The 17,627-nt window shown below is 32.3% G+C and overlaps 2 protein-coding genes across 2 annotated transcripts; both read left to right on the top strand.

Moving 5' to 3' along the window:
• The first annotated feature begins 8,911 nt into the window (after window positions 1-8,911).
• On the top strand, window positions 8,912-10,258 carry LOC125196672 (small RNA-binding protein 11, chloroplastic-like). The gene is made up of 4 exons (XM_048095279.1): window positions 8,912-9,183; window positions 9,739-9,807; window positions 9,893-9,999; window positions 10,086-10,258. The coding sequence occupies exons 1-4, from the start codon at window positions 8,934-8,936 to the stop codon at window positions 10,170-10,172; spliced, it is 513 nt and encodes a 170-aa protein (XP_047951236.1). The 5' UTR covers window positions 8,912-8,933; the 3' UTR covers window positions 10,173-10,258.
• A 711-nt stretch (window positions 10,259-10,969) lies between these two features.
• On the top strand, window positions 10,970-15,339 carry LOC125196353 (DUF21 domain-containing protein At4g14240-like). The gene is made up of 13 exons (XM_048094849.1): window positions 10,970-11,338; window positions 11,838-11,914; window positions 12,162-12,245; window positions 12,344-12,457; window positions 12,789-12,872; window positions 12,956-13,027; window positions 13,130-13,197; window positions 13,284-13,371; window positions 13,446-13,519; window positions 13,609-13,903; window positions 13,982-14,028; window positions 14,095-14,167; window positions 14,292-15,339. Exons 1-13 carry the CDS (start codon window positions 11,092-11,094, stop codon window positions 14,391-14,393), a joined length of 1,425 nt encoding a protein of 474 aa, XP_047950806.1. The 5' UTR covers window positions 10,970-11,091; the 3' UTR covers window positions 14,394-15,339.
• Window positions 15,340-17,627: the final 2,288 nt, after the last annotated feature.

Below are 17,627 nucleotides of genomic sequence, written 5' to 3'. Positions count from 1 at the left end.
TATTTCATTTTCGTGAAGGTTAGAATTTTATTGATCTTGATGGCTTTGCTGGGAATCACATTCACGCGCAAAATCTTTTCACTTTTTGTTTTCCAGTCTTTGTATTTTCATTCAATCACATCATTAATTATATAAGGATTATTTGAATGTAGTAGAACTTTCTGTATTTTTTGGTCTTTTTTCTTGAAGTTATTTTTTTAAAATTCAAATACATGAACTTTTAATTTGTCAGATTCTGTTAAAAGAAATTGGGGAAGAAAATCGGAAGTGAACTGAAAAACTAAAACTTACTCCCTATGTTCCATAGTAGTGAACATAGTAGTAGTAAAGTTACTTTTTTCGGTACGGAGATTAAGAAAGAGATTTTAAATATATTAGGTGAAGAGATAATAAAGTAGTACTAGTAAAGATTGAAAAGTAGAAAGAATAAAGTAGAGAATGAACAAAGTAAGTGGGGGAAAAGTTGTTACCTTTTGCTAAATAGAAAAATGACTCTATACTATAATGAAAGTCTAAAATGGAAAAATGGCTCCACTACTATAGAATGGGGGGAGAGTACATAATAAGTATATATCAATTGAAAGGAAGTAATGCTGATGCTATCACTGAACAAACAACAAAAAATGAAGTAATTTTGATGCTATTTAATTTTTTTTAACTTGGATTAAATTAATTCAGTTGGATATTTGGATTCAAATTAAATAGAACTACTTAAGCCTTGTGAATGCATCTGCCCTTATTTTTCATATTTTATAGCTACTTTTAAGTTTCAATTCTTCTCATATGCTATTCCTTTCTCCTTTGAAAATTCGAATTTTCGAAATTCCACTCACCGAAAGCAAAATATTACAAAAAATAATACTACTAGTTTGGACTTTGGATTGGATTCTATTTCCCAAAACGCGAAGGGCACACGGAATACAAATTAAGTAGGGAAAAGTATTGTGGTTTAGACATATTTTTTCGTTTATTTTATTAATTCAAATTTGTTTCATAAACCAATTAGGATACCTATATTTAGGTTGATCAACTCAAAGTTTCAAACAATACATATAAATAGTTGATCAACTCAAAGTTTCAAACAATACATATAAATAGAGCACCGAGGCTATCTTCGTCCATAAACTTTACAATAATTAATTAAGTCTGTTATTTTCATAACAGATTTCTGAAAACTTTTACTATTCTCTCGAAAGTGCATTGTCTTTACACAAAGCCAAACGAATTCGAGCAACAAAATCATTTTTGATTCAACGCAAAAATTATGCATCAATTGAATTAGAAAAGGTTGATAATTAGTAAAACAATTGCACCAATTGTGTCCATAAACGATTAACCAAACCTAAATCCATGGACTAATAAGCATGGATTTGTTGTTGAAACATCCCAATTCTTCAATCGAAAAATAAATAATTAATATTTCATCCGTCCACCAAAAATAGTATCATTAGCGGACGACAAGAGTCTTTAATGTGAAATTGGTAAAGTATGTATGAGAAATAGATGCAGTGGGTAATACAAGAGACAAAGAAAATATAGATAAAATAGGGTGTGTGCATTTTTTGTGGGACATCTCAAAACAACAAAAATTTTTGGCAAGAGGAAGTATGAAATAATAAAATTATTAGTAGTAGAAAATATCTTCACAAATTACAAACACTCATCCATCTTTTACATTGTGAATATTGGAGCTACTTATCCAGACTAGTCCTAAAAATTTATGCAAATAATATTCGACTTCTCAGTCCTAATCTTAACGAAATTAAAGGACTCCAAGGTACTTGTACGGCATAGGTGGGCATAGTTATATATACCTTTGATATAAATGATGAAAAAATGGAATATTTTGTGAGGTACCTAGCTAACAATTATTGTGTGCCATTCAAGTGATATTAACATGAGAATCAAAGGAAAGGCACAGAACAATCGTAATGGTAAGTGTTGCATCCACAAAAGAAATCCTAAACTGAATAAAAACTTCTTCTGACTATAAAGATATATGGGCTATTGAATTTATACAATCAAAACAATAATAATGGATGTAAACGATTTCTATACATATATATAAATGAATTTTAGAAAAATAAAAAAATGCCATTATAGATATTTTAATTATATTATGGAAGTAAAAAGATTTTTTATTTTTATGATTATTGAGGAAAGTGGAAGTGAAAAGAATTTTGAGAGATAAATTGAATACTCATCTAAAATATTTGTTTAATATATAAAAACATTAATATTTGACGAAGATAGTGTGCTTGAAATTTGCTAATTAAAGCTCTATAAATACCATTTTTGTGAATCAAGAAAAGAAGAATAAGAATTCGTCTAAAAACTTTTAGATGAAACAATAAAAAATTAAAAATACTGTTGATTAATGATGAAGGTTGGGCAGTGAAGAGGAGGGAGAGCACGATGGGTGTTGAATTCTAACAAATAAATATAGTCTTAATGTTTAATTTCGAGTTAAATTATCTGCACAGCCAGTGTCAACTTCCAAGTGTGATTAACTGATTTCCATATTTTGATGGTTATTTTAACCCACTGTATATATTGATTAGTTAATGTATATCCGTATTAAAATCCCAGCTGCATTAAAATTAATTTGCGTGCACACCATACTCTTTTATAACTGTACTCTTTGTCTTGCATGCCAATAAAATAATTAATTTGCATGCCACCAAATTACTTAATTAATTATGTCAACTGTATAAAATTCTTCCAAAAACAAATCTTGTCTAAACTTTATAATTAAATTACGCGCGGTCGACAAAAATGAAAAATAAATAAAAATTGACTGACCCTATATTTTTCTACAGATTGATGGGTTTCAAATGATAGGAAAACCAAATTAAAAAGGCTTAGCTTGAGAAGATTATCACTCTCTATATATGATAAACAAGACAAATAAAATGACTTTTAGCGAAAATTAGAGGGGTAAAACAAAAGGGATTTATCAAGAAAGGGATATTTTTGGTGTTTTGGAAAATACCTGTATCATCTTTTGTTTGCTTTCATATGACTAAATATTAGTTTTGCAATGTATTCCAGTTTTTTCAAGTAAATTTGTGGTTTTTAGTTAGAGTAATTTTATCCAATCACAAAACTAAGTAATTTAACATTATTTTTATCTAACCAAACTAATCTCAACTTATATATCAAACGAACACTTGTAGAATAGTGTATTGTGGATGTCTTGATAGTTGTCACTTGTCGAAGTGAAAATTCAATAATAAATAGTATGATTTGATTTTGATTAATGTATGTATTTGTTTAATATACCCACTCACTCAAAAAGGGTGCATGTGATAAAAAGACATAATTTGTTCTTATGCTTTTACTTAGCTTTTTTCACATATGGAGTAGAAGTTCACAAAGTTAGTGGTCAAGCTCAACTTTATTTAAAAGTGGCTTAATCTCATTGTACTCCATTTGCAATAATCCTTCATTGAAAAGGAGACAATGATTTCTAAGCCTTTCGTGGGAATCATGGATTCTCATTCCATTGTCATCTGTAAAGTTTTTCATAGGGTGAAATGTGTGCTAATTGTGCTTTTGTTATTGGTTCTATCATCAAGCATATATGTATTCCAAGATTTTATTTAAAGAAATTTAATTTCTTTGGATAGTCGTTACAAGATCAATGGAGATGTAAAATCAAGATTTCAACATTTTCCCTTGATTTTATCAAGCTTAAATTTTGGCTCGATTTTGAATTTAAGAACAAAGCTGCACGCACGTTTATACTATTGGGATATGTCGACTGTACATTAGTTTGATATTGTCCAATTTAAGCTGATCCCACCTGCATAGATTATTTTTGGATCACTCCAAAAAAAACTTTAAACTGCTTAGAGTTTGACAGTAAATTACATATAGCTTCCAACTTCCACTCTTCCAATGTCCAATACTAATAAGAAAAAATAATACTCCATGGACCATAGATAGGTGTATCTATAGTTCTCCATCAAATAAATCTCATTGTAACATAATAAAGAAACATTAAGTCGCTTGTAACAAAAAATAGTTATGATTTATGAATCATGATCAACTGTACATTGATGTTTAGCTATTACGGGAAAAAAAAATTCTATGTAAATGTCATCCATATATAACATCGCATACACTACTCAATTCCACTTTTTCAGAATAATCAGTACTCCATATATTATTAGCATAGGAATTATAATCAAAATTTCATTTGAAAATTTAATAATAGCATCTAGACAATGTTGACAGAAAAATTATTGTTTATAGATATAAATTACATATCATATTACGAGAATATATATGATAAATGATTCCAAATTATTCGTATAGGGAAGCTAGCTAGCTAGTAAAATTTAGACTTTATCCAAATAAATTGAAAAAATAGCCTAACTCAATCTAACCAAAAACCCCTCACTAGAGATGCTTATGAGCTAATATTTTATCAACTTAACCAATTAAATATATTTTCGAGTTTGTACAACGTAAATTAAAAACATAAAATATTAAAGTGAATAATGTGATCTCAAATTTTAAAAAAATTCTAGTGCGCATATGGGAACCACAAGAGAATTTGTGGATATATCTATTGCAATGATTTCATTTACATTTGTCTTCAACACAGTCTTCAAAAGCTAAGGTTGACTGATGTTAACATTTCATAAATGAAATATTGAACGAAACAAAATTGCTCGCGCCAGAAGACAAATTACAGATCAAAACTTATTTTCAAAAGAAGGAAGAAAGAAATAAGTCGAAAGGCTTATATTAATGATCGATAAATACTATAATTATGTCCATCCTATTATATCATGATAATAAAATATTGAGTCAGTTCAAGCGAGAATATTGTCTTCTTTTGTAAAGGGAAAAAATTAAACGAAAAAGGCGACAATATTAATCCCTTTATTTTGCAAAAAAAAAAAAAAACACTGCCTATAAGATAATAATAAGTTGAGTAGGACAAGAAAGATAAGAATAGAATATTCGAATTATATTTTATTTATTTTATTTTCGAATAGGACAGAGGTTAGTAAAATACATTGTGTACGATTTTTCCAAAATAAATTCAAATTGCTAAAATGGGCTGTACACATCTGGAAGATTATACGGCCCAAATTTAGTAATACAATTTTAATTTTCTAAATAATACTCATATATATCAAAAACCAAAATGGGATAATCATATAATATTTCTTAATTATACCATTATAACTCGAGCAATTGAATATAAAATTTGAGGAAACGTGGAAATGAGATATAGGAGTTCATATTTCTTCGATTGGATTGAGACAGTCGATTGTATGCTAGCGATGTGCACGTTGCTGTGTCGTATATGATCAGTGTGTGATTGTGATGATTGTGATTGATCACATAACTAATTAGTACATATTGTCAATTTACATTAGCCGTCAATTCTACGATTTAATATGACACACATGATACAAATGAACACGGAGTATATTTTTCTGAAATTCTCTTTTAATCATTTAAATAATAAAATAATCCTTGTGTACACTTACACTGCCACAAATCACAACTCAAATTAATAATAGGTCGATATAGATATAGATCATATATATAGTATTGAACAAATATTAGTGATAGGCTGATAGCTAGCATTGTCACACAAAAATTTTGATGGCATCCTAATAAAATAGAGAGGGCTTGAACTCATTCAATATAACAATTAATTGTAAATGACAACGAAGATTTTAGCGTAACTAAAAAACTATTGCTTAGTGGAAGACATATATACCCTCCATAATATATATTTAAATTGGGTGAGTACATATTAAGGCATATTACTTCGACATTTTTACCTTCCACAATAGACATATTATAGTGGGCATTGGGCACTAACTGTGGTCTAGTCACGCAATGCACTATGGTATCGTAATTTACAATGCCAAAATATTATATAGAATTATAGCACCTACTATAAATTCCATTGCTATCTTCCAAAAGTAGACATGCAATTTAGATCGACAAATAGGGGAATTAGAATCTAGCGGATTATATATACATTTTTTAATGGTGCAATCTTTTTTCTAAGTAAAATAAAAATCTTATAAAGATTTGTGTAACATTGTTGATAGTTGTTATGGCTCTTAGAGCTCACTAACGACATTATTTTTTGGTATAATCTACTATTCAATCTAAAGTTCAGTCATTATTGATTGTTCAAATCCGTGTTTCAATAGCTAACAAAATTGAGCGCTTCCCCTTTTCTACTAGATTATTGATAAGCTTTAATTTATTTACCTGGTTGTCTTTCTGTTATTAGTCTTTTTACATAATTAAATTCTTATTTCCAAATTCACCAATATTGATGAAATTTCTAAACCTGACAAAATTGTGAGAAATATAATTGAATAAAACTAAAAGGATTAGTTTCATAAATCGATGAAAAAAATCCTACAATAATTAGCCCTACGTGGTAGCGTTATTTATCATGAGAAAAATTGTATCGAATTTAATTTCAGTGGCAAAAACTCAAAATGTCCTCATCATTATAAGAATTGAAAGAATTTTCCACTAAAAAAATGAAAGTTTTTTTTTTAATATCCTGAAGATATATTTTTCCTTTTTCGAAAATTCATTAAATCAACTTATTTTCATCCACGTAGCATGTTTGTGGACGGCTGTTGAACAAAAATATAGTGTCAAATATGTTTGTATATGTAGAAGTGAACCCTATTAATTGATGTAACGATATAGTATATGTTGTCAGCTTATATGAAGCTTTTTTTGTCTTTTTCAAATTTGTGTAACACAAATGCATATGCATTTCAAAGTTTCAAAACTATGACCATGCATATTGATGGATGGAAATAGTCCAAAATCAGTACACTCAAGTATGATCAATTATTATAGTTTTTGACTAGCTAAGATTTTTGACATCCACTGATATGTGGAATATTTGTATTTATTTCATTCATTTTTACAATAATTTCATACATGCATCATTACGCTGTCATATTCAATTATTAAAATTGACATGCACTAAATTACAATTTTTTTCGAGTTGACCGACAAACGATGAAACGAAATGTACATGAATTTGCTTTTCCTTATCATCTCCACGAAAAAACAAACTGGATTGTAAATGTAGAAAGAGATGAATTAAGTCGGTAATGCCAATATGATTCAAATGAGATTGTGTTACTTTAAAAATATCATTTATATTTTTGTGTATGGTTCATATGCATCGAACTGCTAAATGTTGCTCATTATATTGTACTAGTATTCTAAAGATGTTAGCATGCATGCATATGTTCTAGAAATGTTTTGTTAATTCAGCGAAAGCCATGAAAGATACACATTTACTTGTGGACAAGTATTATTCATCGTCTATGATTGATCCACTGAGGTGGTGTTCGATTTGATAGATAAATAATACTATAGTCTAGAATTAAGTTGTGGGATTATTTTAATTATAGAAGCTTGGACATGACTGATTATCATATAATTATTCATCTTGGATTTTGTTGTGGGATTCAATATGATGAACCAAACACACTATATATTTAATCTCGATATATAATCTTGCAAACTGAACTAATCCCTAAATACATTTGCATGTGTTTATATCTTTGAACTCTATGATAAAAAATACGACCAAATTAATAACTTTTTATGAGATTGAAGCAAATTACTTTTAGTTTTTCTTTCTATTAAATTATACTCTAATATACTTATTTTAATGTGTTCGAATTAAGTATAATTTTACAATGCACTAGCAAGATATTTATTTCCAGAGCACACTATAGCCCACTGACGGACCCAGGTGGGGTCGGGTGGGGTCGACCGACCCCACCGTCGTCCGCCGAGAGCTGCCGGAGACTCCATTAAAGGACCTTCGATGCGCAACTCAACCTTCGACCCTCGGAGCTCCGCCTTGACGCCAAGAGACATAGCTCCACCGCAATTCTTCATCTTTTGAAATAAAAGAGAGAGATAGGTGAGAATAACAAAGAGATGGAGAGGAAGAGGGAGGGGTTGCCGCTGTGGAAAGGAGCGATGGTGAAAAAGTGTTCTAAAGTAATTCTTACTTTTGAATGAAATGGGCTGAATAATTGGGTCTACTCTTAAAAGTGATAGTTATAGATTAATTAGAGTAATTATAATTATAATTATAATTATAATTATAATGTTCATTTTATTAATGACAATTTCATCATATTTTTTATTTATTTATTTTTTTTTAAATTATTGATAAATATCAATAAGATTATTAGTTTTAAAATTAAAGATAACTTAAAAAATTAAGTCAGAAAATAAACTATTTAAAGTAAATATTGTCTTAAAAAATAATTATTTAAATATCATATTTATTATTATTTTCTAGTGTATTCGATCCCACGAGTTTTAATTCCTGCATCCGTCATTGCTATAGCCTATATAAGCCATGTTGCTAGTAAATTAAAAGAACACGAGTAGCCTGAAGCCAAAGATATCGAAATTTAAATTCAATTCTAGATATAATTAATTTATACCATCCCACGAGAATATGTATTTTCCAATTTTGGAAACTCTGTTCTCTCTAATGAGGTGAAATTCATTCCCTACTTATATATAATACTTTAATTACTTTGATTTCTTTACCTCTCTTACTTTACTAATTTTGTATTAAAACTCGTGCCGAACCCAAAGTACATATTCTTTGAGGACGAATGGAATATTATTTAGACACCAGTAGTTCAATTTAAACACAAATTCTCACTTTTGGGCTTGTAGGCTGCAGGCCTACAATAACTTATATCCACGAGCACGCACTTTTGGGCTGCGGCCTACGATAACTAATATCTTAGGTCCATATATTTTAAAAAATCAATTGTGACACATAAGCCCATTTAAATTCCAACCCAAACGTTTTTATAGTTTAATTTCCTGCATGATTGTGTAAAAAATTGCAATTAGATAGTAAAATTCTAGGGTTCCAAATGGCCCTCTTTTGCTCACCTTGTAACTGTAAACCACTAATTTTGTGCCCTAAATTTCCAAGTAGTAATTATTGTGCGATTGAAAGGCCCTTGAAATCGAAAACCCCAATTTTCGAAACCCCAAATTTCACAATCTCAATATCTGCTCCAACTAAAATTTCCAACAACAAAGCGCAATGTAGCTCAAGTTTGAGCTCTTCCGCTGAATCGGAAGAAGAGCATCCCTCCAGTGTCGTAGTCTTCGTAAAAGGTGAAACTTGCTATCAAACTCATAACTTTGAAGTACTTTGATTTTTTTCAATTGACATTTAGTTTGTGTATATCACCTGTCACCTGATTATAGAACTGTTGTTGAATGCTGTTATATTGGCATAGAGAATGGTATTTACAATGTGTGTGTGTGTTTTATGCCTCTTAATTACAGTTGTAATGCTTTCTATACTCATTTGTGAATATAAACTAAAATAATTAGACCGTTGATTTCATTTTTATGATGTATTTTTGAATCAGTAATAATTAATTCACATATATACTTCCATTGTATGGTTTATGTTTATGGCTTAGATTGCTGTTCTGAATGTGTGAGATAATGTCTTACTATTATTTTATGATTCTGTTAAGAAAAGAGTATGGATACAAGCATTGTTTGCACCACACAATGTGTGGTTGGTATGCAAAGATTTGATTTTGCAATAAAATTCACATTACAATTGTTATACTACCTGATCTCTTGAGTCGTGTGTTGTACCGTTATCGTTACTCTTCTCTGTTCTGGTGGATTGGATTCTCCGATCACAATAAACAGGGCTAGCGCAATCAACGGGGGAGGGAGAGCTGAAGGAAGCATTTTCGCGATGTGGAGAAGTCAGTCGAGGTGTGACTTAGTGTAACAATATGCAAGATCTTACTCTGTATACCCTTGAAAACTAATCAGACAGTCGATTGCACGTATAATGCAGTCAAACTTGTACTCGATAAGAAAACTAAGCAACCTCTCGGATTTGCTTATGTCTGGTTCGTGGGAGAGGAGAATGCACAAGCAGCCATTAAAGAGATGAACGGTCAGGTAAACATCGTCTGCCCTTGATTCACAAGATTTGCCACTTGTCAGAAACATTCTTGCTGACTTGGCTGAATTCATCTGCTGTTCAGTTCTTTGGAGGAAGATTTATACATGTGGCCCTCCCAAAGCCCGGTTCCTGCAAAATTCCTCAGAGGCCTAGCGTTTACAAATTCTAGGTGGCCTAATTCACCAAATAAACGTTTTTGGTGCTGTGGATTTATTGTATGTATACTATGGTATAGCATTCTCTCTTTTTTTTTTCTCTCTTTTTCTTTTTTCTTTTGCAGTTTATAGGATAGAACTATGGCAGCGTGCAGAAAATACAAACAAAAATTAAACCTCAACATACAACAACAATAACAAAAAGAAGTACTGCAACGAATTAAACCTTAACATGCAACAAAAAATATAATGATCTTCCACCATGCAAACACCAAAAACATTCGATCGATTCAAATTTATGTACCATATTTTGAAAATACAAAAAATTAACGCAAGAACATCGGTGTCCGGATTTTGGCGCGAAATTGTCATCGAAGTAGTGCATTATCTAGTCCATTTGGAAGCCATTTACCTAAAGAATATTGACGATCATATTGACAGAAACATTTTTCCCAACGGTATAAAAATCATCTATAATTGTTAAAGCTGATGGCTGAATATTAATTTTGACAATCCTACTAGATTTTTCTAGATTTCGCCTCTAAAAAAACAATAACTAGAGATCAAATAGAAAAAATATATTAATCGAAATCAGTAGAATTAGTATATCTGAATCAATAAAATACTGAATCTAACATGAAATACAATAAATAATAAATATAGAAAATAATATGAATCGAAACTGTTCGTATCAGATAAGTACTTACTCCATATGTGAATAAATAAAATCATGAATATAATCTGAATAAAAACCAGTAAATAGAAAATATATCAATTGGAATTAGATTAGTATGTGTACATGAATATAAATAATGAGTATAACCATAAATAGAAGAAGTAAAATACGTAGATTAGAATGCGATTAGTATACGGAATGAATAAAATAAGTAAATAAATGAGAAGGATTTGAAAGAGAGGAGGAGGAAGAGAAGAATGCAATTAATCAATGGTGTGGCGCTGCTGAGAATATTGTATACGAAAGCCGCGGCGGCCACCGTATCGACGTCCACAGGTGTAGAATTCGGCACCTTTCTGTGGTACAGCTACGCCGGAATATCATGCTTCTTGGTAGTCTTCGCCGGAATTTGTTCGGGCCTCACCTTGGCCCTCATGCCCTTGGGACAAGTCGAGCTCGAGGTCCTCCGCCGCAGTGGCTCCCCATCCGAGAAGAAACAGGCTGGTCAGCCCTCTTTTCGATTCCACATTTGCTAAATTCGTCGAATGCATGTTTAGAGACTAGAGTGCACCCTTATCTTTGCAATTCACACACACACACACACACAGTAATTTGAGGGGTTTCTAAAATTAACGATGAAATGTAGTATATAGTCTTCACTCAGTCTCTGCAATAAAACATGGAGTAGTAAATATTTTATGATTCTGAGATTGGTGAAAAAAGGAATGGATAATTGATGACAGTGGTGAGATTTTGATTTATAGCTGGAGTTAGAAATTAGGGGTTTAATCTTCTGTCATAATCGCCATTTGGTATATTTTTGCTGACATGCATTTAGTAATTAATCGTATGTTAATATTCAATGCAAATGGTTAATTATATCTGGATTACATGAGGTTTGCATAATTATCTCTTAATTCTAAATAATATAAGATCCTTTTGTTTTGTTTGGTGAGAAACGTTTTTGTTTCACTGCGGATTGATGGTAGTATTATTGGTGCAGTTGCAATACTTCCAGTGGTTCAGAAGCAGCACCAGCTTCTCGTGACATTGCTTTTATGTAATGCTGTTGCAATGGAGGTAGCTTTTTTTGGCTAATGAGTATCAATTTTTCATTTGAGAATCAGTAAAACAAATAACCTTAGATATTGATAGAAGTAGGTAGTTGAGGAAATAAACAATAAGGCAAAGTGAGAAGAGAAGTCAGTTTGAGTTATGAAAGACCAGAACATGGAATTGAAACTGTATCGAATTTGTTTGAACCTCAATATATTCTGCATTTTGTATTTCATTGAATGGCTGTGCTCAAGTTCCGTCTATGTTGCAGGCCCTTCCACTGTACTTGGATAAGATGTTCAATCCATTTGTTGCTATTATAATGTCCGTGACTTTTGTTCTAATTTTTGGGGAGGTATTTACTCAATAGTGTCTCCTAGTATTAAATGTTTTCATCTTTGTAGTTGCTTTATTATACTAATAATTAACGCTATCCTGGTTTCATCTTGTCAGGTTATTCCTCAAGCCATATGTGCTAGATATGGGCTTGCTGTGGGTGCAAATTTGATTTGGCTAGTGCAAGTAATGTTGGTTATATGCTATCCTATTTCTTACCCCATTGGAAAGGTATGTCATCATCAGAAAGTGAAGAAATTTCACTTCTTTTTTTTATTGTATCTCAGACTAGCCAAGTCCCATTCAGCTGATCTGAAATAAACTCAGAAACTCAGCTTATTTGCGTCGACTCTGATACAAAAATGTGATTCCACTTAACACTTTCATCACATTACGTCCATTGAGATCAGGATGCGTCTCACTTGCATATCTTTGTAAAGTAGCATTCTTTTGAATCAGGATTTAGTTTTTCATACTTTAGAATCTTGAATATTTGTCCAATCTGTTTCTAGTCGTACAATAGTATCGCATTACATGTTTAGTCTCTTTTATGTATTTCTAGCTACTGGATTGGGCGCTTGGACATAGTGAGCCACTTTTCAGAAGAGATCAGTTGAAGGCTTTTGTGTCTATTCATGGAGAGGAGGTATTACTACATGTTGTTGATCTGATTAAGTCGTAGGATTATTGTTCTGCTTCAACATCATTAAGCAGTCATTTTATCTGTAGGCGGGGAAAGGTGGCGAACTCACACATGATGAGACGACTATTATCAGTGGAGCACTAGATTTAACCAAGAAGGTATGATTGGAAACTTGATTTTCTCTTTACCAGAAATTTTTTCTGTTGAAACCATGCTTGTGTTTAATTCCTGTCTCTGATTCTCTTCTGCGACTCATATAGATCGCTGAGGAGGCCATGACGCCAATCGAGTCTACATTTTCTTTGGATTTGGACTCAAACTTGGACTGGTAAAGATCACTCGCGTTTTTCTTATCTTTATCCAGTAATTTAGTCTTGTGATTCGTTGCAAAGATATAACTAGATGTTCTTTCAGGGAAGCTATTAGTAGGATCATGGCTAGTGGCCATAGTCGAATTCCTGTCTATCATGGGAGCCCAAGGAACATCATGGGAGTTTTACTGGTAAGGGTTTTCTGGAATTGTACATGTTTTTCGGTAACCACAAAGTCTAACTTTTGAAATATATGCACTGTTAGGTAAAGAGTCTCCTCACAGTGAGACCAGAAACAGCTACACCAGTAAGCAATGTTTCCATTCGTAGAATCCCTTGGTAGGTATTTGAACTTTTTCATGCATATAAACAACATTTTCATATACAAAGATTGATATACTGGATTTTCTTTTGAACTATTTTCACAGTGTTCCAGCAGATATGCCTCTGTATGACATACTGAACGAGTTTCAGAAAGGCAGCAGTCACATGGCTGCTGTGGTAAAATCGAAAGGAACTAGAACAAGGCCTTCGTTTGTTGATGCTAGGAATGAGAACTCAAACATGGACTCAAGCTTGATCACTCCGTTGCTGTCAAATAGAGTGGACAAGACAGATAGTGTAGCTATTGATATCTACCCGGACTCAACGCCGAGTGAATCAGAAGATGGTGAAGTTGTTGGCATCATCACTTTAGAAGATGTATTTGAAGAACTTCTGCAGGTATATATCACTTTTATCATGTTATTTACTTTATTTCACTTTTTTTGGTGGAAGTTGTGATGTTAATTGTTATTGCAGGAGGAAATTGTTGACGAGACTGATGAATTTGTTGATGTGCACAAAAGGTAACTAATTCCCTTTGGTTAAGAAGTGTGTTTGAACTGCAAAAGATAATTTTATTTTTGGTGCAGAATACGCGTGATGGCAGCTGCTTCATTGGTGCAATCTCCATCCTTTAGGAGGATAGCTATGCAGAAAGGAGTTGTAAGTAACTTATGTTTTCTGTAAAAATGTGTATCTACAAACCAAGATGCATTAATAGAACCAAAACATTATTTGATGATTTTTTAGTAAAAACCGTGCTTATTTTGTCTCTGTGTTGCTTCAGTATAAACCCACGTCAAATCCCAGAAAATCAAATGAGTTCGGCACCCTTGCATCGTCATTTGTAAGAAGCTTTGGAGACGCACATTCTTCAAATGATCGATGAAGAGAGAGGGCTGCTTGAGTTGAGTCCATTTTGTTGGTAGAGAAAGTAGGTGTATATTCTAATGTTTGGTAGGAGTACATACAACTCAATAGGAATAGTCTGAGCTCAGCTTCATAATTTGAATCAAATGGAGTTGGATGAATTGTTGGTTATATATCAGCCTTACAATAGAGAAACAGCTAGTTTATCCAATTCCAGCAACAAATAATTGACATAGTTATTCTTTTAGGTGGTGATGTTTCAATTATTATTTTCTACTTAAATCATTCTCTATTTGAGACCCAGAAGTATAACATTATACAATCTTATTCAATATACAAAATTTGGCTATATTAATTCCCTAGTAGCTAGAATAATCCCATTGTACCTTTACATTATAGCATCACATCCTCAGCAGGGACACACAATTTCATGTTGATGATCTCCTTTTGTCAGTCCTCAAAGCTCACGGCTTCAAGCTTCAACCGTATAAGAATGACGGAGCACCTCCACATGATGTGGAGGCGCGTCCTCTGCTCTTGGAAGTAGCGCGAACACTTCTTCCATACCCGGAGCTTCTGTCGTGCTAAGCCCATTGATTGCCACACAACTAAGATGAAGATCAATGTAGGCAGAAGAACAAAAAGTAGTCGTATATGACTCTTGAATTCAACAAGTTTATGAACGAATACAATGAAATAATGAGGTGGTGTGGTTTATATATATAGATGTGGAGAAATGTGGAAGGAAAGTGGTTGACAGGTGTCAAGGGGAGATTGGACAGGTGGGGATGCCAGCTCAGCTGGTGCCAAACTCAAATTGAAAAGGACTAATCAAATTTCATTCTCATAGTGATGAAATGGACTTATCAGAAGCCCTGATATTCAGGGTGGGATTTTTGTACTGTATTTAGATTAATCAAATATTTTCAGAATTCAGATGTTGTTTTCTGCTCTTTGCATTCAAATTCAATCATTTTGTTTGTCTGCCTTCTCTCTTTTGTACCCTCGAATTTATTGATTATTTTGAACTAGCTAGTACACTAGATTTATTTTTATTTCCAACTCAAAAACAAAAAAAAAAATCATTTATTCATAACATTCAGCTTTTATAATCTCAAATTAAAACTATAAAAGGACGAGAGCACGGAGCAAGCAGCTGTGCAAACACGAGTACATTGTCAAGTATCGACGTCCCAAAATTTGCGAGTACATCCGTGCTGACCAAATATAATCATACACCAACTTAGCGAGCATTTACATGCTCACCGAATATGACAAATTCCCATAACATTGTAAAATAAAAAATATTAGAACATCGATCAAAATGTTCTTCAACAAATTAAATCGAATCCAACGTTTAATCCGGAAACAAGACATAAGTCTTCCTGCCTGTCGTTGTTAAATTCAAGCATCTCAACAAGAATTGAGAATATATAGGGATCGAACTCGGTCAACTCGCACACATATTCATATATAAAAAAAATAGTATCAATTTTATTGAATTAAATAGCAAAAGTGTGGAAAAACTATAAATACACACACACATGTATCCGTTGAAAAGTTCTTGTCCCAACATAGAGGCATAGTAACACAAACTCTAATTATGGAGTAGAATAGAATTTCTCTCTCATCATATTCCTCACCATTCTTCTCCACTTTTCCATTTCCCTATTCGTAAGCACAACTTCTCCCAACTGTTTAAGACTTCCAAATGTAGTTCAAATTGTAGGGACAGTTTGTACCCTCACAGTACATAAATATCACGTGCACTAACCCTATCTTAATCCACATTTAAATAACTTTTCCACACCTGTAATAATTTTTCCTATCAAAATTTGATTATTAAATATTAATCATTTGTGATCCTTCAGTTCTGAAGCCCCACTTCATTATCTTGTCTTGAACATAGTCATTTTCAGTCGGGTTGTTTCAAGATTAGATGTGTGTTGGCCCTCATCACCTTTCTTCATGCCCTACTTGACTAGCTAATTGTATCTTCTTCATTACCATTTTATGAGGTACCTAACAATTTTCTTGAGTCTAAACACGACCGTGTTCGAAATTATAGGATCCCGATGGATTTCGTGCTCGAGTTGTGAACCTATTGCTTGTTAGGGATTTTAAGTGCTTAAGGTCTTAGATATGATACTACATTTCTAGTAACAAGATCTAACATTAGTTCAAACTTTAAATGAACTAGATAATAATATATCCTCAATTCTGTAGAGGAATATGGATGCATCCTATTCCTAGTCAATATCAAATTTCAGTGTCTTTTTGCTAAAAAATGTGTCCCATTTTGCCATGGAAAAAGAGAGACACAGTAAGAAGATTATCTTATCTCAAGTTAAAGCAAAAGAATCAAAGATAAGATCTTCAACTACTATAGGACATGATCAAGGTGGACCTTATGATCAAATTAAGTTTCCCATCACATTGATCAAACACATACATCCAGCTAATATAAGCTCGAATATTGCATAGTTGAAATAAATTTCAAATTTATTATGGACACATAAACAAAGACTAAAAAGGTGTGGTTACAGTCCAACACCAACAACACTTTGTGTTGATAACATTGGGACATTTTTGCCAACACCTCTTTTGAACTCAAGAAAATAGATTTGGCAAAATCCAGTAGTGGTGGGGGGTAGGGGTCTGTTTATCTAAAATCATCTGTAGAATAGTACAATAATAATTCAAGAAAAGCAGTTCATGTTATCTGCAAAATATCAAGATGTGACTAAGTAAAATACCTCCATCACAATATTTTCCTCCAAGTAGCACATTGGTAGAAAAAAAGACACAAAACTTGGGGGAAGTGGGGTGGGTGGTGGGGGGTCATACTGTTGAAGATATTGCTTGTTGTTGCATATGATAATTGCTGGGAACTTGCCACATAATTGCATGGTAGATTAGGAGAAGTTTTACAAAAATAATGGTTGGGGAGAAAAAAGAGAAGTTGTTGATTCATGCCTTTTGTTATGTATATTAATCTGTTGCATAAAAAAGTTGTAGTCAGAGTGATTTCTATTTTTGACAAAAAATTAACATATTTTTTATTTCCAGTTTTATTCTCTTTTATAATGATTTATTTATCACATAATAATTTATCAATGTTATTTTGTAAAATGGTTGTGCAATTGAAGGACAAAAAGGCATATGGACTATTAAACATTTTCCTAGTATCTAGGGCCCTTCTATCTTAGACTTGGGCTTTTGTAGTTGTCTTCTTGTTAGCGATTGTTTAAAA

This window comes from Salvia hispanica, chromosome 6 (assembly GCF_023119035.1).
Source record: "Salvia hispanica cultivar TCC Black 2014 chromosome 6, UniMelb_Shisp_WGS_1.0, whole genome shotgun sequence".
Lineage (NCBI taxonomy): Eukaryota > Viridiplantae > Streptophyta > Magnoliopsida > Lamiales > Lamiaceae > Salvia > Salvia hispanica.
This window is presented reverse-complemented; position numbering and strand designations above follow the sequence as displayed.